Source organism: Cetorhinus maximus, chromosome 21, assembly GCF_964194155.1.
Source record: "Cetorhinus maximus chromosome 21, sCetMax3.hap1.1, whole genome shotgun sequence".
Lineage (NCBI taxonomy): Eukaryota > Metazoa > Chordata > Chondrichthyes > Lamniformes > Cetorhinidae > Cetorhinus > Cetorhinus maximus.
In genome coordinates this window covers 95,733,938-95,760,194 of record NC_135899.1, presented here as the reverse complement: position 1 = coordinate 95,760,194, position 26,257 = coordinate 95,733,938, and the positions used below count along the sequence as shown (strand labels likewise).

General features: G+C 44.2%; 1 protein-coding gene across 4 annotated transcripts in view; it reads right to left on the bottom strand.

Annotated features, from left to right (window-relative positions):
* LOC144696153 (histone-binding protein RBBP4) overlaps positions 1–22,870 on the bottom strand; it is a 54,415-nt gene extending 31,545 nt beyond the window's left edge. The window contains exons 1-7 of one of the 4 annotated variants that reach the window (XM_078567502.1): positions 22,732–22,870; positions 21,077–21,217; positions 18,827–18,974; positions 13,362–13,507; positions 11,977–12,150; positions 4,520–4,635; positions 3,498–3,658 (exon numbers count right to left, since the gene is read on the bottom strand). In XM_078567502.1, coding sequence (XP_078423628.1) covers positions 3,498–3,658; positions 4,520–4,635; positions 11,977–12,150; positions 13,362–13,507; positions 18,827–18,974; positions 21,077–21,217; positions 22,732–22,747 — 902 coding nt within the window. In that variant the 5' untranslated portion in view covers positions 22,748–22,870. The remainder of the gene's footprint in view (positions 1–3,497; positions 3,659–4,519; positions 4,636–11,976; positions 12,151–13,361; positions 13,508–18,826; positions 18,975–21,076; positions 21,218–22,731) is intronic. The other 3 variants (XM_078567503.1, XM_078567504.1, XM_078567505.1) reach the window with 3 other exon arrangements.
* Between the last annotated feature and the right edge of the window lie 3,387 nt (positions 22,871–26,257).

Here is a 26,257-nt window from a genome sequence, read left to right as displayed (position 1 = left end):
TTGGTGCACATAAAATTTATCCCGCAAATGGACGGAAAAAATCAGAGGGAACACTGCAGATGGCTGTAGATTTTGCAATAAAACCAGTACATACTTAAATGGTCAACTCAAAAGTACAAAAAAATTAATTTGAACTTGCTAAATTAATTACAAATGATACAAAGAGGGTTACAAACATTGGGAGCTCATTCCTGGTGGCCAATTGGGTAGAATGCAGGAGAAACACATTGGGCAAGGCTGTTGTCTATTGTCTTATGTTCATCGTCCAGATGGTGGTAACTGGGGCATTCCTGATTCATATTTGGTGTATTTGAAGGTTAGTAAGAAGCTCAAACCTCCAAATGAACAATTATTAATAGTGGAGCTGTTGAATAAGTGATAGAGCAGAATGTGATTTCTTCACTGGGAGGGGAAACTACAAGACACCCTACTCACCTACTTTATGTGTAGGATCATCTCATAATTACTGTCACTTTCTATTAATTTGTGAACTTGTATTGTAGATAGAAAGGAGGAAAGAGTTATATTTTTCATTCCCAGAATACTTTAGGATTTAATATATCTGCATTGGTTGTTTTGTGCTAAGGCACAGGACGTACCAGTTGACAACACTATCAATATACCACTGCAGAAGTTCCTCAGGGTAGTGTCTTGTTCACACTGGGGAGAGACCATTCATCTGCTCCGAGCGTGGGAAGGGATTCACTCATTCATCCCTTCTGTTGTCACACCAGCGAGTTCACAAGTAACTGCTCGGCTTGGATTTAGTTCCTAATGATATTCTTGTCTGAAGCATATTCATTGGAGTATGATTCCGCTGATGTTAATAAACACCAGCCCAGTTACAGACTCTGGATCAAAGTCAAATAAATTAGCTTTGCGTTTAAAAAAAAAAGTCAAATGGCGATGTCCGCTGATAATTACAGTGGTCAGTGCCGTTCACAACTCCTCAAATAAATGAAGCAGTCAGCACGTGCAGAAAGTCTTGCGCATTCAGGTTTGGGCTGATAAGTGGCAAGTAATATTCACATCACACAAGTTCCAGCAATGATCATCTCCAACAACAGAGAATCTAATGATCTCCCCTTGACGTTCAAGCAACATGTATTCGACAGAGCCAAGCGATCTTACAACCAACGGATCAGATCAAAACTCTGCAATCCTGCCACATCTGGTCATGGCATTTGACAATTAAACAGCTAACTGGAGGATGAAGCCCCAGAAGCATCCCCATTCTCAACGGGGAGGCCCAGCACATTGGACATGGCTGAAGCATCTGCAATCAGCTTCAGCCAGCAATGACGAGTGGATGATCTATCTTTGCCTCCTCCTGAGGTTCCCAGCATCATAAATGTTGGTCTTCAGCCAATTCAATTCACTCCGCTCCACATCATGTCAAGAAACAGGTGAAGGCACTGGATACTACAACATCCCAGTAGGACTGAAGACTTATGCTCCTGAACCAGCCATGCCCATAATCAAGTTGTTTTAGTATAACAACAGTGGCATTTACCTAACAATGTGGAAAATTGCCAAGGTATGTCAAGTCCACAAAAAGCAAGACAAATTCAAACCAGCAAATTGCTGATGATTGAATTTAAACTGGAAGGGGCAGTAAAGTGCTGTCAGAAGGTGTCATCGATGTTATCAAGCAGCCCTTATACACCAATCACTGATGCTCGGTTTGGGTTCCACGTGACCACAGCACCAGACCTCATTACAGCATTGGTCCAAACATGGACAAAAGAGCTGAACTTAAGAGGTGAGGAGAGAGTGACTTCCCTTGATATCAAGGAGCCCTAGCAAAATTAAAGTCAATGTGAATTGGGGGGAAACTCTCCACAGGTTGAAGTCATAGCAAACGCAAAAGAATGATGCTTGTGGGTGTTGGTGGCCAATCATATGAGCCCCAGGACATCACCACAGGAGTTTCTCAAGGTGGTGTCATAGACCCAACCTCTTCAGCTGCTTAATCAATGACCTTCCCTCCATTATAAGGTCAGAAGTGGGGACTTTTGCATAGTAGTATTATTTGTGACTCCTCCAATACTGAAGAAGTTCATGTCCACATTTGCAAGACCTGGACAACATTCAGGTTTGGACTGATAAGTGGCAAGTAACATTCATGCTACACAAGTGTCAGGCAATGACCACGTCCAACAAGAGAATCTAAACATCTCCCCATGACATTCAATAGCATTAACATTGCTGAATCCCCCACCATCAACATCTTGGGGTTACCTTTGACCAGAAACTGAACTGGACTAGCCATATAAATACTGTGGCTACAAGAGAAGGTTAGAAGCTGGGAATTCTGCAGTGAGTGACTCACCTCCCAACTGCATAAAGCCTGTCCATCACCTACAAGGCACAAGTCAGGGGTGTGATGGAATACTCTACACTTGCCTGGATGAATGTGGCTTCAAACAACACAGGAAATTCAATACCATCCAGGACAAAGCAGCTCATTCAATCAGCAACCTGCCCACCACCTTATCGCTCTCTCCAACACAGTGGCAGTGTGTACCATCTACAAGATGCACTGCAGCAATTCACAACAAGCCCACAACCTCTTTCCACCTCGAAGGACAAGGGCAGCAGATGCATGGGAGCACCACCACCTGCAAGTTCCTCTCCAAGCCACATACCATCTTGACTTGGAACCACATCGCCATTCCTACAGTAACTGGGTCAAAATCCTAGAACCTCTTCCTAACAGCACTGCCCTAACAGCACTGCAGATGTACCTATATCACATGGACTGCAGCGGCTCAAGTTGATGCTCAGTATCACCTATGTGGCAATTACGGATGGGCAAAAAATGTTGGCCTTATCAGCCAGTAACTTTCACATCCCGGGAATGAATTAAGAACCTTGTGAAAGAAGATAGTCAAGATAAGTCTTGAGATAGGTAACGGAACAATGGGCCCAAGTTAGTATCGGGTGTTTTGACAGGAAATCACTCATTTCTGCAGAATGCTTGTTTACAAGAAACTAGTCAGGCCATAGTAAGGAAGCAAAGTACATGGGCAGTGTGCATAGCTAAAGATTTATAATGCTCTTCAGCTTTCTTTCACAATTTGTAGAAGGAACAAGAACAAAATGTCCCATGATGGTGACATTTTTAGTTAAGAGGGAAAAAATGGGATAGCTACATTTATTTCTCAGGGTTTAGACTCAGATGTTTAGACCGTGTCAAATATGTGGTTGAACATGAACACGAAAGGTTTAGTTTTCAACCATACTTGGTGTCAAATTTGTTTATACTGTTATTTAATCATCTCTTGGCTTCCAGCTAGTCACTACCTCTTCTCTCCCCATTTCACTTAAGTTGCTCACGGACCCAAAAGGCTAGCCTTACTTTTTCTCTGCAGATGGTGCTACACCTTAATGTTGCGAGCATTTTGTTTCCATTTCGATTTGCACTATCTGCAGTTATTTGCCTTTTGTTCTCTGGAAGTTTTATTTAGATGACCAGGAAAAATTCATTAACTTACATCATTAGTTTCTGATCATCTGCCACCGAACCAAATAGAGACTCATGCAGTAAGTGCCATGACACATCTTCCACTACTGCTGTATGACCAGTAAAGATAGTTTTTGCATCAACTACTTTTCCTTCTTTAGGTACAGCACTGATATCCCATAAGCAGATGGTCTGGGGAGAAGGAAAAACAATTACGGATCATTTCTACAACATGCATGTTACCTTGTACTTGGGTGAGTATTGATTTCTGCTGTACAGATGTGCCAATTTATCTCATTAATGTTGCAAATAAAATTATTTGCATGCCACATATTAACCCAGAAAACAAATTCCAGCAAAAAAAGGGCAACTTGCAACTGACATTAATAAAAACATGAATTCTGTGCAGAAATGTTTACAATTCACTTCAAAATACACGATTATAAGAAATCTTGCTTGAAGTTTGCTCTACAAAATTTTAAAAGTTGAATACATATTTATTCATAACCAATGTATTAATACATGCCTCTTTTAAAGCGCTCCTGTTCCAAAGCAGCAAATGAACCAGTTTCAAGAAAGTCTCTGTTTGTAGCCAAGTGAAATTATCACGGCATCCTAAATTAAATGGACTGATTGCTTAAAAACATACATCATCACCAGCATTTTGATTGGCTATTTTATATCAATGGTATACGGCTTTTAAAACAAGTATAAAATGACCACCATAAACATCAAGTACACGGTGACCAGTGTTGCCATCTCCAAAACAAGCTGAAAATTATTAGCTGCAAAGATAACAGCACTCATGCTTATGAATCAAGATTAATATAATCAGTAAATATGGAACCACCAGCCTCTCTGCTTACATGAGACACGCCCTCAGTTTACATGGAGTAACTCCATGAGCTGTCCAACTGAACGATAAAAAGGGCCAACATAATTTTCATAGGAATTATTTAAAAAATGACAAGTTATATGAAGCTATACTGTTAGTTCAAGACGATTTTTTGCTTTCTCTAATCCACAACATATAAGTGACAAGACAATGCTCACATGATCATCTGAAGCACTAAGTAGATGGCCACTGAGATTGGGATTCCATGAGAGCCCATAGCCTTCCTTCTGGTGCCCACGTAACCGAAGATCTGGATTGCATTCACCGGAGGGATCTGTGTAGTTGTAAAGGAATCATTCCTCCACTTTTATCGAAATAAACCAGTCAGACAGAACTTTTTCACAACATACGATTCTAGGTGAATTAGTCAGTAAGCAGAGAACTAAAGAGCTTTTAGATTATTTAAATAAAGAGTTTGTTGAAACCTTCATCAACACTGGAGTTTAAATATCTGCAAGAGGTTAAACAGCTATTCAGGTTTGGGGATCAGAGCAAAGTTGGATTTTTAAATATGGTTTCAGAGTTCTTTTCTTTAATTACACTGGAGCAACTTCAAGATTTTTGGAAATATTGCTGGCTATGAGCAGAAACTTCAGCAAACTGACCATTTAGTTGCGTAGTTAGCCAGGAGCTGAATATATAAGACATTCTGATGAACCTGGTCTTAACAGCTGATCAAATACGGGAAAGGAAATTGGGCACAAGGCTCAGCTATAAGCCGAGGTTCCGTACGTTTAGACATAGTCTAAAACAGAAGTCAGGGTAAGATGGTGAAATTAAGAATGGAAGTGTAACAGTACTTTTGGGCAATATTAGGATGACATTCTTAAAATGCAAGATAGGCAGCTGGATTTTGCAACAGCTGTGACAGCGAAAGGGGAGGAGGAAAGGGAAAGCTGGGTATCGGTATACCAGTGGAAGATGACCCCATGGTTTACAGGTGATATCACCAAATGGCAATGACAATGAAAAGGGGGTCAAAGATGTGCAGTATACCAAAGGTCAGGTGGACAGAGGAAGAGACAGTTGAGGGAACAGTGTCAACACTGTAACATAAGAACAGCAGCTGCCCTGCAAAATAGATTTAAAAAGGTTGAACGTGCTTTGTTTACTTCAAAGTAAGCTATTTACTTTTCTTCTGGAGAAAGCTAGTCTAAAAGTCATTAATGTCAGATTCTGGATTTAGCAGATACCATTGAGAGTCAATCCTGTAAATTGCTCCCTGTTATTCAGTTCAAAAATCATAAAATGCTCATCACTAAGCCATTCCTATTCTCAACATAGAAGTCAGGTATGAAAATATATTTATGTTTAACGTTAAGAATGGAGGGAGAGGAGAGGAGGCCGGGCCCCGAGGAGAGGAGAGGAGAGGAGGCCGGGCCCCGAGGAGAGGAGAGGAGAGGAGGCCGGGCCCCGAGGAGAGGAGAGGAGAGGAGGCCGGGCCCCGAGGAGAGGAGAGGAGAGGAGGCCGGGCCCCGAGGAGAGGAGAGGAGAGGAGGCCGGGCCCCGAGGAGAGGAGAGGAGAGGAGGCCGGGCCCCGAGGAGAGGAGAGGAGAGGAGGCCGGGCCCCGAGGAGAGGAGAGGAGAGGAGGCCGGGCCCCGAGGAGAGGAGAGGAGAGGAGGCCGGGCCCCGAGGAGAGGAGAGGAGAGGAGGCCGGGCCCCGAGGAGAGGAGAGGAGAGGAGGCCGGGCCCCGAGGAGAGGAGAGGAGAGGAGGCCGGGCCCCGAGGAGAGGAGAGGAGAGGAGGCCGGGCCCCGAGGAGAGGAGAGGAGAGGAGGCCGGGCCCCGAGGAGAGGAGAGGAGAGGAGGCCGGGCCCCGAGGAGAGGAGAGGAGAGGAGGCCGGGCCCCGAGGAGAGGAGAGGAGAGGAGGCCGGGCCCCGAGGAGAGGAGAGGAGAGGAGGCCGGGCCCCGAGGAGAGGAGAGGAGAGGAGGCCGGGCCCCGAGGAGAGGAGAGGAGGCCGGGCCCCGAGGAGAGGAGAGGAGGCCGGGCCCCGAGGAGAGGAGAGGAGGCCGGGCCCCGAGGAGAGGAGAGGAGGCCGGGCCCCGAGGAGAGGAGAGGAGGCCGGGCCCCGAGGAGAGGAGAGGAGAGGAGGCCGGGCCCCGAGGAGAGGAGAGGAGAGGAGGCCGGGCCCCGAGGAGAGGAGAGGAGAGGAGGCCGGGCCCCGAGGAGAGGAGAGGAGAGGAGGCCGGGCCCCGAGGAGAGGAGAGGAGAGGAGGCCGGGCCCCGAGGAGAGGAGAGGAGAGGAGGCCGGGCCCCGAGGAGAGGAGAGGAGAGGAGGCCGGGCCCCGAGAGGCGGCCTGTACATTCAGAGCCAATCAGCTGTGTTCTAAAGAAAATCAAAGTGTGACATCACAGGGAAGAAGGTAAGTGATTGGTTGTGAGTATTCTTCTATTTTCTCTCTCTCAACTTTGGTATTCGTTCAAATTAGAAGTTGAGAAATAAAAAATATTTAAATCGAGGTTAGTATAACAGTAAGTGGATAAGTGTAACAGAGCAGATTGAGGTTTTCATTTAAATTAATAGTTTAAACAGGGTACTAACTGGGAACAGAGTTATTTTTCCCACATCATTGGTGGGCCTGAGATCAGTTGCTTGCACTTCCTGCGCTATGTGGGAACTTCAGGACACTTCATGAGCCTTGGCTGGCCATGTGTATAGGAAGTAGCGCCAGCTCAAGTTTAGAATTTCCAAGCTTGAGGGACAGTTAGAGTCACTGGGCAGGGAGGATGAGTGTTTCCTGGATTGTACATTCCAGGAGGTGGTCACCCCACAAGCAGTGAAAAGTCAAAATAGTAAATGGGTGGCCATCTGGAAGAATAGGAAGAGGCAGTAAGTTCAGTAGTCTTCAGGGTGTGTACTGCTTGTTAAGATGATATAATGATTCCCATATTATTGGAATTTATTGTAAAATAGTGTAACAGTGGAGTGTGTGCACGTGTGAGATTTAATTGAATTAAAGTCTGGGTGCTTTCATCTAAGAGAGGGTAGGTTTGAAATGTTAATTAGATAAACATGGGGAAGTTTAGAAACATAGGTGTCATGGGAACATTTGCATTTTGAAATAAACCAAACTAGATTGTTTTCAAGGTGGAGTGGGGGGGGGGGGGGGATGAAGTGTGTCACTTAGCCAGGTAAAGTTTCAAAAGTGTGTTTATTTTTCCCCAAAGATTACTGGTAAAACTTAGTGCTATGAGGGGGTTTTATTACCAGGGAGATAAAGTCCAAAGACATAGTGAAACAAAGGGTATCTGAATTCAAAGAGGAAGATATGTATAAAGAAGAGAAGACTGTTTTGTAAGAGAAGGCATTTTTAAGATCTTACAAGTATGAAAAGCCTTCAACATCTATGCCTCACACTGCTGTCTTCAAAGGATTGAAGTTAAAAAAACTCACTTGGAAGTCGACTTGTTCAGGGTATAAGACATAAAATCTATGTCTTACTGTTGCCTTAATGAAAGTATAACTGGAAGTTAGACTGAGTAGGGGATTTAGAAGTTATCACAGTAGTAATTTGTAGATCAATGTATGCATTTAAGATAATTTCTCATTAGTAAATGTTTAATCTAATCTAGTTTTATAAAAATCTGAGACCGGGTGGTCTTATTACTACTGAATTCAAGGCACGCACCTTGAAATTTATACAAATTGAAAATTAGTTATGACAGTTGTTTCAAGTTTCCCTCCGATTTGAACAGCTCGGCATTTACCATCTGTTGTGTCACAATGCGTTCTCAAGCAGATACCCAGTATTAGAGACAGCTGGGAGTGATGGTACCCTGAAAGAGTGCAGCCCAGATCATTGCACCAATGGGCAAGGGATTGTATCGTGGTGGGGGAGACGACAGCTAAGTGTACAAATGCAGTTGTTATAGGAGGTCCCTTAGTTAGGGGGAGGTACACAGGGAGGGCAGAGGTCCCAAGGTCAGGTTTTCAGAAGCTAGGGAGAAAGTTTAAAAAACAGGATCGAGGGTAGTAATCTCTGGATTATCCCAATGCCAAGTGCTAGCCAGAGTGGAAATAAGAAGATAGGGAGGATCAGTACATGGCTTGAAGCGCCGTGCAAGAGAGCTTCACATTCTTGGGGGCATTAGGACCAGATCTGGAAGAGGAGGCACCTGTTCCAAAGGGCCAGGTCACACCTCAACAGGACTGGGACCAATGTCTTTGTGGGGAGGATTGCTACTGTGGTTGGCAAGGGTTCAAACTAAATTGGCATGGGGATGGCTCCAACATATAGGAGCAGAAAAGACAAATGAGGTGCATGAAGTGAGTCTTTGACAGTATTACAGAAGGAAGTGTTACAATATTAGATAAGAGTAGGCTAAGGACTACGAGGAATGCAAAGACGAGATTACAATGCATCTAGGTAAATGCACATACCGTGGTGAATCAAGTTGGAGAGCTACAACCACAAATGGAAGTTTGAGGATATGATGTAGTGTCAATAACAAATGCGGTTTCAAAATGGTAAGACTGGGTGCTTAATATACAAGGATATAAAGTGTTCAAAAAAGACAGAAGGGAAAAACGAGGTGGGGTGGCAGTACAGATTAGGGAAGACATTGAGGTGTTGGAAAGAGGAGTTGCCCTTGAGGGGTCAAGGACAAAGTCCATTTGGTTAGAGTTTAGACGTAAAAAAAGGTAAGATCGCACGACTCGGTGTTCTATAGGCCTCCAGAGAGTGAGAGACAGACAGAGGAAAAGATTTGCAGGGATATCACAGATGTACAAGAACTATGGAGTGCTGAAATTGCAGGATTTTTAATTATTATCCTAGTCGATGGTAAAGGGCAAGGAGAGAGAGGAATTTCTAAAATATGTTCAGAGGAAGTTCCTTGGAGGCATTGCTGAACCTGGTGCTGGGAAATGAAGTGGACCAAGTGTCTGTGGGAGAACATCTGGGCAAGTGATATCATAAGGCTTACACTGTTTGCTCTTCTCCATTACTAATCTAATATAGAACTTCGCATTAAAATTAGCCCTCTTCCAATTTAGATAAGGGATCTAGCCAGGGTAAAATGGAACTGGAGGCTGACAGGAAAAACTAACAGAACAATGGGTGATCTTTAAAAGGAAGAGATGCTTCAGGTACAGGCTAGGCAGTTCCAACAAAGAGTAAAGGTAAGGGAGCCAAAAGCAGGGCTCCTCAGATGTAGGAAATAGAGATGATGAAATAAAATGAAATGAAATGATTCACGTCAGGCAAATTCTTCAAGTGAGAACCAGGTCAAATACAATGGGTTGAGAGGGGAGGCAAAGAGGAAAATAAATCTGACAGAATAGAATCACAGTCAACATAAAAGGGAACCCCAAAATCTTCTACCAGCACCATAAATTGTAAACAGGTAGTAAAAGGTGGAGTGGGTCCTATTAGGAACAAAGACGGTTATACATGCTTAGAGGCACAGGGCAAGGTTAGAATACTTAATGAGCTCTTTATACTGATGTTTACTTAGGAAGAGGAATCTGACAAAGTATCGGTAGAATCGAAGATAGCGGAGGCGAAGGTTATTGTGAGAATTGAAAAGGTGGTGGTACGGGAAAGGCTGGCAATGTTTAGAGTGGATAAGTCACCTGGTCCAGATGGCTTGCAATCCAGGTGGCTAAAGGAAGTGGGATAGCAGGAGGAGTATCATAATCTTCCCTAGATATTGGGGAAGGTGCCAGAGGAGTGGCAAATGTGTGTCACCCTTATACAAGAAAGGGTGTAGAGGCAGTCTTAGTAACTACAGGCCAGGTAGTTTAACATCAGTGGTGGGTAAGGTTTTTGAATCCATAATTGGGGGTGGGGTGGTGGTGGGGGGGAAAATCAATGAACACTTTGGAGAGGTTTGAGTGAATTAAGGAGGGCTGTTTTGGATTTGTAAAGACAAGTCATGTTTGGCTAATCCAAGTGAATTTTTCTTTGAAGTAACAGGAGGTTGATGAAGGGAATGTGGTGGATGTTTTCTAAATTGGTTTTAAGAAAGCATTTGACAAGGTACCACATAAAAGGCTTAGTAATGAAATTGAGAAACATGGAATGAGGGCCAGTATCCAATTGGATAAAAAAAACTGGCTTAAGGATAGATAACAGTGAGTTGTGGTAGGTGGTTGTCTTTCAGACTGGATGGTAGACAGCGGTGTTTCCCCAAAGGTCAGTGCTAACAGTATTGCCTTTTTTGCTATATATTAATGACTTGGATCTTGAAATACAGAGCCAAATTTCAAAATTTGCCAACAATACCAAATTTGGAAGAGTGGCAAGTGAGGATGATACGAATTGCCTTCAACAAGGCATAGATAGGCTATCAGGATGGGCAGACAGATGGAATTTAATACAAGTGTGAGGTGATGCATTTTTGTAGAAGGGATAGGGATAGGCAAAGGCAATACAGGCTTACCGGCACAGTTCTAAAGAGTATTGCGGGATCAGGGGGACCTGGTGATGCATGCGCACCAATTTTTGACGATGGCAGGGTATATTAGAGTGTGGTTAGCAAAGCATATGGGATCTTGGGTGTCATAACTAGAGGCACTGAATGCAAAAGCAGGGAAGTTGTGCTGACTCTATATAAATCTCTGGTTAGGCTACAACTAGATTATTGTGTTCAGTTCTAGTCAACATGTTAAGAGAGTAGAGATGTAACAGAATGATTCCAGCGGTGGGGGTTTTAGTTACAAGCCTAGGTTGGAAAGGCTGGGGCTGTTCTCCTTCGAGCAAAGAAGAATGGGGAGAGATTTGATAGAAGTATACAAGATTAAGATAGGGAGAGTTTTGCCATGTGTACCTTATCTAAGCCTATCAGCTGATAGTACAAGGACACGGGGACACATTTAAGGTTTCAGGAAAGAGATGCAGGAAGGATTGAGGGGAGGACCTTTTTTAAAAAAAACTGCGTGTGATAATGACCTGGAACTCTCGGCCCACGAGGCTGGTGGAAGTGGAAACAATCAATGATTTCAGGAGGAAACTGGATGGGCACTTGAAGGAGATAAACCTGCAGGGCTATGGGAATTGAAAAGGGGAGTGGGACTGGGACTGAACAGACTGCTCTGTGGGGAGCTGGCATTAACTTGGTTGGCCAAATGGCCTCCTTCTATGCCATAATTGGCTTGACTCTAAACATTGACAAAAGTGTTTCATTATAATTTTAAATGAAAAAAGGTTCATAAAATAGAAAATTTTGAATCATTGGTATTTCAAGCATTTTTTGGATGATTTGAGAATTTTATTAAGATTTTACTTAATTTGTCATATCAAAGTGGTTTGAGTCACGAATCTGTGATTTTCCCGCCGATTGTTTCAAATTTGCTAGATTATGAGAACTGTCCATTTAGCTCCTTATGAGGAACAGGACACAAAAGACTGGACTATTAACTGTCGTCCTGCCAGTTCAACTTGTAGTCATTTGAGAAAACACTACCTATCAGTTAAGAAGCAAAGCTGGCAGTATTCTGCTTCATAGATGAATTATGATGTTATTCTAGGGGGTTAGAACACTGCCCCCTCTTTCACAAGGACGGTACTAGCAAAAATAAAGTCTACAAGGTTTAATATGATTGCAAGAAAGAGGAACTAATTAATATGTATCATCTCCCCACCTCCTGATTCAAAGTTAACACTGCTCACCTGGTTTGGACGGATGTTTGGTATAATCAAAGACCAACACATCACTGGAGGGCGTCTTTGTAGCAATAATACAAGGATTCTGGGGCATATAGCGAGCACGATTTACTTCCCCTTCATGGTTTATTTTTATTTCAATCTCTATTTTTCCGCTAACAGAACCAAATCCACCAAATTCTGCAACAGAAACAATTGATGAACATAAACATGATGTTCCATAGTCCACAAAAAAATAGCTTCAATGGTAATCTGTTTAACAAAGCAAACTGACGGATTTAAAACTGACAAAGACATATGTTATGTATTTATTTTTGCCATTAGAACGTCTTGGAAGTTCAAACTCAGAATTAATGAGGAATTGACAGCACCTTCCAAACCCGTGACCTCTATCACTAGAAGGACAAGGGCAGCAGATGCATGGGAACAACATCACCTGCAAGTTCCCCTCCAAGCCATACACCATCCCGACTTGGAACTACATCGCCGTTCCTTCAGTCACTGGGTCAAAATCCTGGAACTCCCAGCAAGTTGTACGGATCCCCCCCCACCCTGGCCAATTTTATCATACTTGGAATGTGGTTTCACATACTGGCACTCACTATCTTACGAAGTGGTTCAGCTCGTATCCACAAACCTACTACACATGGACTGCAGCGGTTCAAAGCAGCTCACCATCACCTTCTCAGGGGCAATTGGGGATGGGAATAAATGCTGGCCTAGCCAGTGACACCCGCATCCAGTGAAAAATAAAAGCTTACACAAACAAAATGATGCCTCCTTCTCAGAGTCTTGAACTGTACCAGCATGCTATGATAGACTACAAAAGACAAAGAAGCTTTCAACAGTATCCTGAAATGGAGGGAAAAGGACCTGCTGTGCTTGAAACTAGCATGTCATGACTTTGTTTGCAAGTTCTTTCTTTTACCCCCACCAACCTCCTAAAAGCACACATAGTACTGGGATACCTCAGTACAATCAAGTAATCTTGGTTATCCAGAGCATGTTTGTGGAAACGAGCTGAACCACTAAGTAAGATAGTGAGTGCCAGTATGTGAAACCACATTCCAAGTATGATAAAATTTGGGGGGGGGGGGGGGAATCCGTACAACTTGCTGCACATCAATTAGGAAGACAACTAGGCTTTGAAAGCCTAAGTAATATGAATATTAGGCTGTCATTTTATTTAAAAAAGAGAGCAAATGTGAAAGTCACAAATGCAAACATTTACCAACATTGCCTTACTCTGTGAGACAGCCTAATTCCAGGATTGTGTAGGTTTGTAAACTTGAGCAGCAAACTAGAAGAATATTTTGCTTGTCTACCACCTGCTAGACCACCTACCTATACAAGCCACAAAACACTATGCGCTTTGAAGAAAAGACTCTTACCTCCCTTCTCACTGTCATAATGTGAAGCATCAAACTGTGCGTCATCATTTGGTAGTTGAACACTGGCAATGACCAGATGGTTTTGCTCATCAGATGTATGGGTTCCCAGCACCAGCCTGTGAACACTGTAGTCCTTCCCCTCGGGTCTGCAGATCATTAAGTATTATGTTACTAGATTATTCATCATTTTGTCTGCAAAGCAAAACACTAAAGGACACTGCAGGTGGACCTGCACTATACCCGCTCCTTTTCAACAAGATACAATACTCAAGAACACAAGAAATAGGAGTAGACCATATGGCCCTTCAAGTCTGCTCCACCATTCAATGTAATCATGGCTGGTCTTGGGCTTCAACTCCATTTTCCTGCCCACTCCCCATATTCTTTAATGCTGAGACACCACAAATATGTCTACCCTAACCTTAAATGTATTCACACATATGAGCATATGAATTAGGAGCAGGACTCGGCCTCTCAAGCCTGCTTCATCATTCAATAAGATCATGGGTGATCTGTTTGTAGCCTCAACTCCACATTCCCACCCAGATAAATCTTTCACCCCTTTGCTTATTCAACCCTCTGGGGTATAGAATTCCAAAACTTCACAGCCCTTTTGGGGTGAAGTAATTTCTCCACATCTCAGTCCTAAATGATCAGTCCCTTATCTTGAGACTGTGCCCTCATGTTTTAGACTCCAACCAGCAGAAACAATCTCTCAGCGTCTACCCTACCAAGCCCCTTCAGGCTTTTGTAGGTTTCAATAAGGTTGCCTCTCATTCTTCTAAACTCCAGAGAATATAAGCCCAATTTACCTAGCCTCTCATCACAGGACAACCCCCTCACCCCAGGGACCAATCTAGTGAACCTTGGCTGCACTGCCTCCAATGCAAGGATATCCTTTCTTAAATGTGGAGACAAACTGCAATTCTCATACTAACTGCACAAAACAAAAAAATACCTTAAAAAGATGTCATGGCAGCGAATGCAAGAACTGGAGCTGCAAAACAGTCAGGTCTGGGTTAAGTTACAGAAGTCCTTGCTTAATGTCATTGATTGATTCCTGGAAAATGTGGCATTATGCAAAACTGTCGGTCAGAGGCTCATAACCCCCTCTCAAGGTTGCCCAAAAGCCAGCTCTCATAGGTTGGACATGGGAGTTACGTGCAAACATCCAGGCATACTGAGACACGAACATGAAAATGGAACAGCAGCAATGCAAACGCAGGATTCTATTGGAGAGCAATGTTAACATGAAACAATGTTGTGCGGGACGACGTTAAGAAAGGACTTCCTGTTTGGTAGTAGTATTTGATTTGAGGGGCAAAAAAACAAAAAAAAAAAACAACTTCCTTACCAGATTCTGCTTTTTCCAGGTGACTACAAGTGGGTCCGCGTACAGAACCCACTTACTCAGCCTCACGCGAAAGAAAGCACCATGGAACCAAAAGATAAATTTTAAGCACACAAGCAAAATACCGCAAATGCTGGAAATCTGAAATGAAAACAGAAAATGCTAGAAATACTCAGTTCTGATGAAAGGTCACAGAACTAAAACACTAACTCTGTTTAACTTTCCACAGATGCTGCCAGGCTTGCTGAGTATTTCCAGCATTTTCTATTATGATGCTGGTTTTAAGGGTATGAGTGTATACGGGAATAGTAAAATTGGAACAAATACTGGAAGGAAAACAGGACAGTATCAAAGGGATAGTTCTTCAGATACAAAAGGAATTTTTCCTTGAGATAGGACACGGACAGAATAATAGAGTAACACAGGAATAAAATTAGGACAAGCAGCTTTCAGCTTTACAATTAGATCATAATTGATCTGTACCCTACTTCCATCTACCCACCTTGATCCCATAACCCTTACCTAACAAACAATCCATCATTCAGTTTTGAAATTTTCAACTGAAGCACCCAGCCCAGCTTTTTAGGGAAAGAGATTTCCACTACCCTTGATGGGAAGCACTTCACACATCGCCACTGAACAACTGAGCTCTAATTTTAAGATTATGCCCCCTTGTTCTGGACTCCCCTACGGGAAAATGTCTTTCCTCCATCTATTCTTATCAAATTCATTAATCATCTTAAAACACCTAGCCTAGTTTATGTAATATGTCCTCAACATAGACCTGGTATCATTCTGGTGAAGTCAGTAACTCCAGCCTGGCATCCAGCAAAGTTGTGAAAGGCATGAGGAGTTAAGAGCAAGCATATAAAAAACTTAAAAGTTCAGGGAAGGAACAGTTCCATAAAGACCAACTGAGGAAAGACAAGAAATGGAGATGGGCTGCAAAGTGGAATCACAAGGAAAACACAGCACATGTACACAGTGCAAAGAGGAATTTTCCCACTAAAAATGACAATGTGAAGGCAAACATAGCAAACAGAGGATTAAGGAGCAGGAGCCACTGGGTCCTTCGAACCTGCTCCGCCATTCAATAAGATCATGGCTGATCTGGTTGTGGTCTCAATTCCACTTTCCTGTCTGCCTCCCGTAACCCTCGACTCCCTTGTCTATCAAAAATCCAACTCAGTCTTAAATAAATTCAATGACCCAGCCTCCACTGCTTTCTGGGGAAGAAGGCTCTTGATAAGGTCCCACACAAGTTAGTAAACAAAGTTAGAGCACATGGGATTGGGGTAATATACTGGTATGGACTGAGAATTGGTTAACAAACAGAAAACAGAGTAGGAATAAACAGGTCATTCTCAGAGTGGCAGGCATTTACTAGTGGGGCAACACAAGGATTAGTGCTGGGGCCACAGATATTCATAATCGATATAAATGAATAGTTGTTTGGCAGTACAAAACTTGAATACTGGTGAAAAAAAAGTCACGAAGCTTTTCGTCTTGCACTCATCAGGACACTTCGCAATACCACCAATATAAGGGGGAAAACAACAAATTTATACTGTATGAGAAGAGTGGGCTGATTGGTTGGCAAGTGGGCTCTGATTAGCAGAGACATTGTCATGGAGAATGCATGAGTGTTGGTGACTGACAGTTAACTGCCAAGCATTGTTAGAAATTTAAACTAGGCAGACGGACGCTGAGTGGTCAAGGTATTGCCCTGAGGAATGAGTCAGAATGGCAGGCACTTACTTGTGGGGTAATGCAAGGATCAGTGCAGGGGAATGGCAGAGCAAACTTGACGGGTCAAATGGTCTACTCCTGCTTTTCCGTTCCTGAGAATTCCACAGACTAATGACTCTCAAACAAGGTTTCTCCTCATCTGTCTTAAAAGGAAAATCTATTACTCTTAAACTGTATCCCCTAGTTCTAATCTCCCCCACAAGGGGAAATATCCTTGTGATACTAAAGTCCCCTCAGGATCTTATATGTTTCAATAAGATCACCTCTCAGTCTTCTAAACTCCAATGGGTACAGGCTCTACCTGTTCAGCCGTTCTTCATAAGATAAGCCCTCCATCCCAGGAATGAGTCAAGTAAACCCTAACCTAACTCCCAGTACTCTTGTTCAAAGTCACACTCCTGGAACATTTAGCATCTACCCTGTCAAGTCCCCTCAGAATCTTGGTATGTTTCAATAAGATCACCTCATTCTTCTAAACTCCAATGAGTATCAGCTTAACCTTTTCTCATAAAGACAACCCTTTCTTTCGATAATGTGGGAAAAAGTGAAATTATCCATTTTGGCAGGAAGAATAAAAAAGTATATTATCTAAATGGTGAGAGATTGCAGAGCTCTGAGATGCAGAGGGATCTTGGTGTCCTACAGCATGAATCATAAAAAGCTAGTATGCAAGTACAGCAAGTGATTAGGAAAGCTAATAGAATGTTATCATTTATTGCGAGGGGAACTGAATACAAAAGTAGAGAGGTTATGCTTCAGTTATACAGGGCATTGGTGAGACCACATCTAGGGTACTGTGTACAGTGTTGGTACCCTCACTTAAGGAACGATGTAAACGCAGCGGAAGCAGTTAAGAAGGTTTACTAGGCTAATACCTGGAATGGGTGGGTTGTCTTATGAGGAGAGGCTGGACACGCTAGGGTTGTAACCAGTGGAGTTTAGAAGAGTAAGAGGCGACTTGCTTGAAACATAAGATCCTGATGGTTCTTGACAGGGCGGATGTAGAGAGGATGTTTCGTCTTGTGGGAGAATCTAGGGGTAACTGTTTAAAAATAAGGGGTCACCCATTTAAGACAGAGATAAGGAGAATTTTTTTCCTCAGAGCGTAGTAAGCCTTCGGAACTTTCTTCCTTAAAAGGCAGTGGAAGCAGAGTCTTTGAATATTTATAAGGCAGAGCTAGATAAGATTCTTGATAAGCAAGGAGGTGAAAGATTATCGGGGCTAGGTGGGAATGTGGAGTTGAGGTTACAATCAGGTCAGCCATGACCTTACTGAATGGCAGAGGAAGCTTGAGGGGCAGAGTGGCCTATTTCTGCTTCTAATTCATATGTTCCTCCTATTGGGGAATCCAAAACTAGGGGACAGAGTTTCATATCAAGGGGTCATCCATTTAAGACGGGAATAAGGAGGAATTTTTGCTTAACAGCCTTGTGAATTTTTGCAATTCTCTATCCAAGAAACAGTGCAGCCTGTCGTTGAATCTATTCCAGGCTGAGATAGACAAATTTTTGAACTATAGGGAGTCAGGAGTTATCGGGAACAGACAAGAAAGGGGAGTTAAGGCCAAGATCAGATCAGATATGATCTTATTGCATGGTAGGAGCAGGCTCAAGGGACCATATGGCCTACTCCCACTATTTCTTATGTTCCTATTTTCTTATGCAAAAAAAAAAGCAAATCAGAATATTGGATGCCTATCAGGGGATATAATGTAAATTCAGAGAGGCAATTTTAAAACTCTAATTGGTCTTAATAGAACACCTGGAATTCTACATGCAGTTCTGGTTCCCTATTTCAAATAGAATAGTATTATGGAGGGGCACAGAGAAGGGCTACACAGTTGATTGCAGAGCTTAAGGACATGAACTACAGAGAAGTTTAATCATCCTGGGTTTTCACTGCTGTTGAAAAGTGAAGACTAAAAGGATTTGATGGAAGTGTTTAATATGACGAGTTTGGACAAATTGGATCAAAGCAAGCTTTCTGCCGTATACAGAATTTAAGCACATTTTTTTTGTCCTCCGTTTGTAAATGTTGGAGGAACCTATTGTCACAAGTGGCGGAATAAGGAATCTTCATGCGTTTTAAAGAATCAGATAGGTTCTTGACAACAAATGGGATTATGGGGCTATTAAAAATACACCAAGGGAATGCTGTGGATAGATTGCCTAGATTGAGCAAAAGCTTTTCCCAGCCTTAAACTCTCAGTTACATGTCACAAGAAAAATGGAGGTACCTTTCATATGTTACCAGATCCTTTCGGCTGGAAGTGGAATCTAATTATACACTTATTGCAGGCATCCTTGTTTAGTAAGCAAAACATAATACTGACATTCACTTCAATTACCCTTCTTCCATCCATACCTAGAAACATCAGGTAACCACTGGGCAGTCAGACTTGGCCATTCCAGAGCATGAGTCATAACCAGGTCATACAAGAAGGGAGTATTTTTCTTCCAGATCTTGTATTCTTCATTAATGACACGTTCTTCCACAGCATCATCAAAGGCTGCTGCAAATGCACAACTTGTCATTAACAGTATACACAAGTGCAACACAAAATTATTCAAGTTTTTCCTATTTCACCACTGAGCCCAAGTTTATTTCCTACCAGCCAGTAGCATTTTTACATTTTAAAAAAAAAACTTGTGATTAAAGCAGTCACAAAAGGAAGTTAAACGTTTCTATTCAGATTATTACTTTGCATGCCTATCATTAAGATCAACAAACATTACAAATTAATTACAAATCTCCAATATGCCATGAAAGAGTCACTAATAACCTACATAACAGCATTTAAAAAGGTCTACTGAACAAATAATTTAGAATGCAACATGGGTAGGGCTTGGGTGCAATCCTGATGTATTAGTGATGTGGTCAAGGAAACAAGGGAAAGACTGAACAAAAGTGTTGTCAACCAGAATAAACTCAAATCAAATGGATTTCTAACAGGCAGGTCATGGCCAATAAGCCTGGTTGAACTTTTTGCAAAGGTAACTGATGGGGCAGATAAGGGATGATATTTACATCAACTTTCAGAAGGCAGTCAATAAGGTTTCATAGGGACGTCTCAAAAATTAGAGCACATGGAATTAGAGGCAACATATTGAAATAGTTATGGAATTGATGAGGAGGTAGAAGGGAGAATAATAATAACAGCCATTTATTGCAATTGGCAGATGTGACTAGCAGTGACCCCAAGGGATCTGTATCAAGCCCTCAGTTTTTTTAGGTCAATTGAAAATTTCAAAAAACTTAAGATTGGTAAGATTTTTGTCAAGTCACATGTTCAAAGGCAGGTAGATAGAGTCAAGATACAAATCGCCCATAATCAAATTGATTGGCGGAAAGGCTCAAGAGACTGTTACTACTCTTCACCACCACAGGATCTAATCCATTCAAGCCTAACTGGACTGCAGTTTAATTTCTTCTCTAAAAAGGGCAGCACTCCCTCAGTACAATACTACAATTCAGTGACAGCTTCGATTATGCAGTATATGGTTGAACCCACAACCTTGCTGAAATATTGATATTTTTACATTACTTTGTTTCTGAACAGCAATGTGGACAGAGTTGGTTTAAAATGTTCTCAAAGTCTGCACTTCCCCTGAAATGCTGATTATATTGGAGAAGGATAAATTTCAGGGTCAAGGGCATTGTATTGTAAAGATAGACATAAATATAAATAAACAAGCTAGGTGGATAAATATGAGCTTAAAGAATTAAAATTGGTAGATGTAAGCTTTTAAAATAGGAATTTCACGACAAAAAGGGGTAGTGCAAAGACAAAAGGTAAGAGCATGCAAAGGTACAACAAAGCATTTGCTCAGGAAAAGGAATAACAGGGAGAAACAGCATTTTGTGAACAGGCAAGGGGCTTCTCATCTGTTTGGCAGTTTGAACAACTGGGTGGTCATAAAAATCAAAGCATTACATCCAGCAGGAAGGCGACCATAGAGAAAATGGTACAGAGATGTCATGACTTCACTTAAAAGACCATTTGGTATCTTCAGGACCCAGTATTAAAGAGGCTTAAAGAAGCCATTTTCACAATTTCTCATTAAAACCCACGCACTTGGACATTAGACATGAGACTAATGTGCACTACCGTATCAGTATTTGATTAATACTTTGTCAATAATGTGAATTAACAGACATATTACTGTCTCTAGCTTTACGAATCTGTTCAAAGGATAAAGGACTTATCTAGCACCTGTAACCCAGAGTCTTTCTGCAAATAGTATATCTAAAAACTACTATCCTTGCTCTTGTTCACGAGTCACTTACGCAAGTCAAATTGGAGAGGGCCATGTGACAAATTTATAAAACACTTAATTTTAAGGGGAGATGTATAACATAGTACACTTTAAACATTGAAAAGCATTTAAGTACATTTGCTGCATAGTTGCCACATTTTACGTTAAAACAAGTAATCAATGGCATGAGGTGAATTACAGATGTGTATTTGGGTTTTGATTGGATTGGGGGTAATGTGAGCACTTCATGTTATAGCTACTAATAAATATACAAGGCCAAAATTTAATGGTGTATCCCATGCACGTCTCTAATTCATCTCCTGACCATCCGTTATTTTGTATAATATATACAAGGTACTTTTTTTTCCTCGTTTCCATTCATGACAAATGGCTGGCGTCGTGTCGAGATGAGTGGACTGCACAGGTGAGGCGGCCGTCAGTAATGAAGAACAGTGGGTGTGTGACGTCACAGGTGTAACATCATAATGGGCATCTGATGCTAGAGGTGCAAAATTAAAGAAAAATAATCTGAACATTCTGACAATAGTACATGCAGTTTACAGGGATACAAATTTACATAAAATACAGGAGAGTACCTTGCATACATTATATATTTACAGTGTAATTGATTCTTTTCTCACATCCCCTTAAAATATAGTGTTACTAAGGCCCAGTATCTAGAACTGGAGCACAAGAATTTGACTGTCATTCAAGATCACTATCCGTGCTCAGGCTTCTTAGTTTTGGGAATGAGGATCGGGAGGGAAACTGGGTGAGTATGTCAGTTTCAACTAAATCATTTGGACTATGAGGAAACGAGAATGCTGGCAGGCATGGTGTTCCTTTCCACATTTATCAAGTGCACCTACTGATAGTTTGAATAGAAGGACACTGACAGCAACTTCCCACATTCCTAACTGAGGAGGAAGACAGATTGCCAGGGGAAAATGTTTTTTTCTAAACCTTCATACAAGTCATTCTGTAATTATTTTTGTATTAAAACACAACACATTACTTTTTAAATCAGCAACACAGCTACCTGCAAATAAATCTTGGAGCTAGTTTTAAGTACAATAATAAAAACATTCGAATACTATTCTAGCAAATGGGCTACGTAGTTCTAAATTGACTTATTAAATTCTTAATCGTTCATTTAATTAGCCAGTCTGGTGGTCCAAGCACTGGATCATTGCCAGAAGGCAAATTTATGCCCATTTCCAAACGTCTGCGAGGCCAAAACTTCCACAAGTGAAAAGAGTCAAATCATAAACCAAAGACAAATTCAAATTTGAAAGCACAATCTGTCGCACTGCTGATTAAAGAAATCGTTCCCATGGGGGTGGCTAAGTCACAAATAAGATTTTCACCAACCAGCTTTTTAAAATTAAAAAGGTGTAATCAGAAAGTTATCATCCCAGTGCGGTCAACATCATGCGGCAACAGACAAAACTGCTTCAATAATCCAGGACCAGCTGAAACAAGACCGCAGCTGACGGGACTTCACCCTCCGCACACACTCGCTGAAATGTCCGTTTGCAGAAGCCGCTGTCTGATCGCAGCGGGAATCAGTGAGATTAACCGGAGAGGGGGCAGGGGGCCGGGTCTGAGCGGCCCGAAAGGCGGCTCCAATTCACAGCCTGATCCGCCATACAAAACAACCAGGAGGGGAAGCCGGGGCCTAACAATCCCCCACACACACAGCAGATAAACTGCAGCCTGGAGGGAGGAGGCCCCGGGGGGGGGGGGGGGGGGAAAGAGGGCCCCGGGGTTGGGCGGGGAGAAAGGGGGTGAGGCCCGAGAAGGGGGGGGGGGGGGAGGAGGGAAGAGGAGGCCCGGGGTTGGGGGAAGAGGGCCCGGTGTTTTCGGTGGGGGAGGAGAAGCCCGGGGACGGCCCGGCCGCTCGGGCTGTGAACAAGGCCACAATCGCGATTCCACAACATGTCCGCCCGTCAATGTGAAATACAGTTCAAGATGGAGGTTTGTGGTGCTCGGGGGCCGCATCATCTCCATTACCTTCTTTATCCGTCATGCTTGCGGCTCAGGGGGTTCGGCTTCCTGTTGCTCCGGTGACCGAGACTCCGCTCCCCGCCGCCTACTCCTCCTCCCGCCTTTGTCACCCCCGAGCCCCGCGCATGCGCCCGCCTTTTGCGCGCCAAACTGGAGCCGGAACGACCCCCTGCTCAGCCCTCCAATCAGAGGGCCGGCTGCTCAACCACCCAATCAAAGGCGTCGTCCGCACAGCAGTCCCATCAGAGGTGCCCACTGCCCAGCTCTCCAATCAGAGGGCAGGATGCTCAACAGCCAATCAGAGGCGCCGGCGAGCTGCCAATAAGGGCGCGGATCTCCTTCAGCTTTTCTTCAACCGCGGAAACCGGCCAGTAAGGCTGAATGGCAGTTGCTGAGGTAAAAAAATGAATCTTCACCATGGAAGCTGTTGGCCAAACCGTAGTGATTGAGAGGGTAGTGGCGATAAAAACAAAAAGCTACTGCGGATGCTGGAAATCCAAAACAAAAACAGAATTACCTGGAAAAACTCAGCAAGTCTGGCAGCATCGGCGGAGAAGAAATCAGTTAACGTTTCGAGCCTTCATGGGCCCTTCGGCAGAACTGGAGCATAGTTAGAAGAAGGGAGAAATATAAACTGGTTTAAGGTAGGTGAGGGGGGGGGGAGAAAGAGAGAGACGTTGAGGGTGTGGTGATTGTGGAGATGAGCAGTTAATCAAAAGATGTCACAGACAAAAGGGTCAAAGAGGTGTTTTGTCTGAGAAAAGTGCTAATTAAGAATGGAGGACAGGATATTCAAAGTACAGCTCTAGTAGGGGTGGGGTGGAAAGGCTAACAAGGTTTTAGTTTTAGATTTAAAAATAATGGAAATAGGTGGGGAAAGAAGAATCTATATAAATTATTGAAAAAAAAGCGGGGGTGGGGGGGGGGTGGGGATGGGGGGAGGGGGAGTTTAAGATCTAAAGTTGTTGAATTCAATATTCAACCCGGAAGGCTGTAAAGTGCCTAGTCGGAAGATGAGGTGCTGTTCCTCCAGTTTGCGTTTGGGCGACCGTTTTGCGGAACACCTGCGGTCTGTCCGCAAGAAAGACCCAAACCTCCCTGTCGCTTGCCCACATGTCTGTCCTTGGCTTGCTGCATTGTTCCAGTGAAGCCCAACGCAAACTGGAGGAACAGCATCTCGTCTTCCGACTAGGCACTTTACAGCCTTCCGGGCTGAATATTGAGTTCAACAACTTTAGATCTTAACTGCGCCACCCCCCCCCCCCCATCCTGTTTCTCCCCTCACCCCCCCCCCCCCCGCTTTTTTTTCAATAATTTTTATAGATTCTTCTTTCCCCACCTATTTCCATTATTTTTAAATCTAAAACTAAAACCTTGTTGGCCTTTCCACCCCACCCCCACTAGAGCTGTACTTTGAATATCCTGTCCTCCATTCTTAATTAGCACTTTTCTCAGACAAAACACCTCTTTGACCCTTTTGTCTGTGACATCTTTTGATTATCTGCTCATCTCCACAATCACCACACCCTCAATGTCTGTCCCTCCCCCCACCCCACCTTAAACCAATTTATATTTCTCCCTTCTTCTAACTATGCTTCAGTTCTGCCAAAGGGCCATGAAGGCTCGAAACGTTAACTGATTTCTTCTCCGCCGATGCTGCCAGACCTGGGTAGTTGCGATATTGGATGGGCTAAAAATAATAAAGTGAGGAGGGAGGGAGTGTGGTATGTGAAAGTCATCAGAACTGGATCAGAGCTATCTGAGGGAAGTCAGGGTGGTGATTGCAGAAGCACTGGCCACAATCTCCATAGGTACAGGGGGCTGGTGTCAGACAACTGGAAAATTGCAAATGTTACATCCTTGTTCAAAAAAGGGGTGTAAACATAAGCCCAGCAATTTGAGGTAAGTCAGTTCAACTTCAGTGGGATTTTTAAATTCCTTTATGGGATGTGGGTATTGCTGGCTAGACCAGCATTTGTTGCCCATTAACTGCCCTTGAGAAGGTGGTGTTGAGCTGCCTTCTTAAACCACTGCCAGCCTTGTGGTGTAGGTACACCCACTGCGCTGGGTAAGGAGGGGATGCCAGGATTTTGGCCCAGTGACAGTGAAAGAATGCTGATATATTTCCAAGTCAGAGTGGTGAATGGCTTGGAGGGAAACTTCCAGGCGGTGTTCCCATGTGTTCACTGCCCTTGTCCTTCTAGATGGTAGTGGTCGTCGGTTTGGAAGGTGCTGCGTAAGGAGGCTTGGTGAGTTTGTGGGAAAGCTTTGAAATATTAATACAGAATATTGCTGAGTATAGAGACATGTTCTCGAAGCTTTTTTTCCTGTACTCAAGACAAATGCAAGAATGCCAAATTTCAAATGATCACAATTACTACAGGAGAGGGAGGGGTGGGCGGCTTCTGGCCGGCTCCCGGAGAGGGAGGGGTGGGCGGCTTCTGGCCGGCTCCCCGCGAGGGAGGGGTGGGCGGCTTCTGGCCGGCTCCCCGCGAGGGAGGGGTGGGCGGCTTCTGGCCGGCTCCCCGCGAGGGAGGGGTGGGCGGCTTCTGGCCGGCTCCCCGCGAGGGAGGGGTGGGCGGCTTCTGGCCGGCTCCCCGCGAGGGAGGGGTGGGCGGCTTCTGGCCGGCTCCCCGCGAGGGAGGGGTGGGCGGCTTCTGGCCGGCTCCCCGCGAGGGAGGGGTGGGCGGCTTCTGGCCGGCTCCCCGCGAGGGAGGGGTGGGCGGCTTCTGGCCGGCTCCCCGCGAGGGAGGGGTGGGCGGCTTCTGGCCGGCTCCCCGCGAGGGAGGGGTGGGCGGCTTCTGGCCGGCTCCCCGCGAGGGAGGGGTGGGCGGCTTCTGGCCGGCTCCCCGCGAGGGAGGGGTGGGCGGCTTCTGGCCGGCTCCCCGCGAGGGAGGGGTGGGCGGCTTCTGGCCGGCTCCCCGCGAGGGAGGGGTGGGCGGCTTCTGGCCGGCTCCCCGCGAGGGAGGGGTGGGCGGCTTCTGGCCGGCTCCCCGCGAGGGAGGGGTGGGCGGCTTCTGGCCGGCTCCCCGCGAGGGAGGGGTGGGCGGCTTCTGGCCGGCTCCCCGCGAGGGAGGGGTGGGCGGCTTCTGGCCGGCTCCCCGCGAGGGTGGCCGGCTCCCCGCGAGGGAGGGGTGGGCGGCTTCTGGCCGGCTCCCCGCGAGGGAGGGGTGGGCGGCTTCTGGCTGGCTCCCCATGGAGGGGGGGGCAGCTTCAGAGTGAGGCAGTTTACTGATGAGCATAAGAAGGTGCTCCTTTTTCTATCTTTCTTCAGCCTCCAGTAGCTGCCTCTTACTTTGCTGCAGGAGAACACTAAGCAGCAGAAGTTCAGAGAGAGCAAGCCAGGGACTTATAGATAAAATCTAAAAGTGACATCACAGGATTCCCGTAAGTTGATTGGTGGGTAAGTATATGACTGGTTGTGGATAGTGAGTAAGTAGTCTTAATTTTGTAAATATCTAAATTGGTTTATAGTGAGCATTTAACTGAAATCCACTGTTTCAATTCTAAAGTTCCTAGCCTTAAGCAGGGT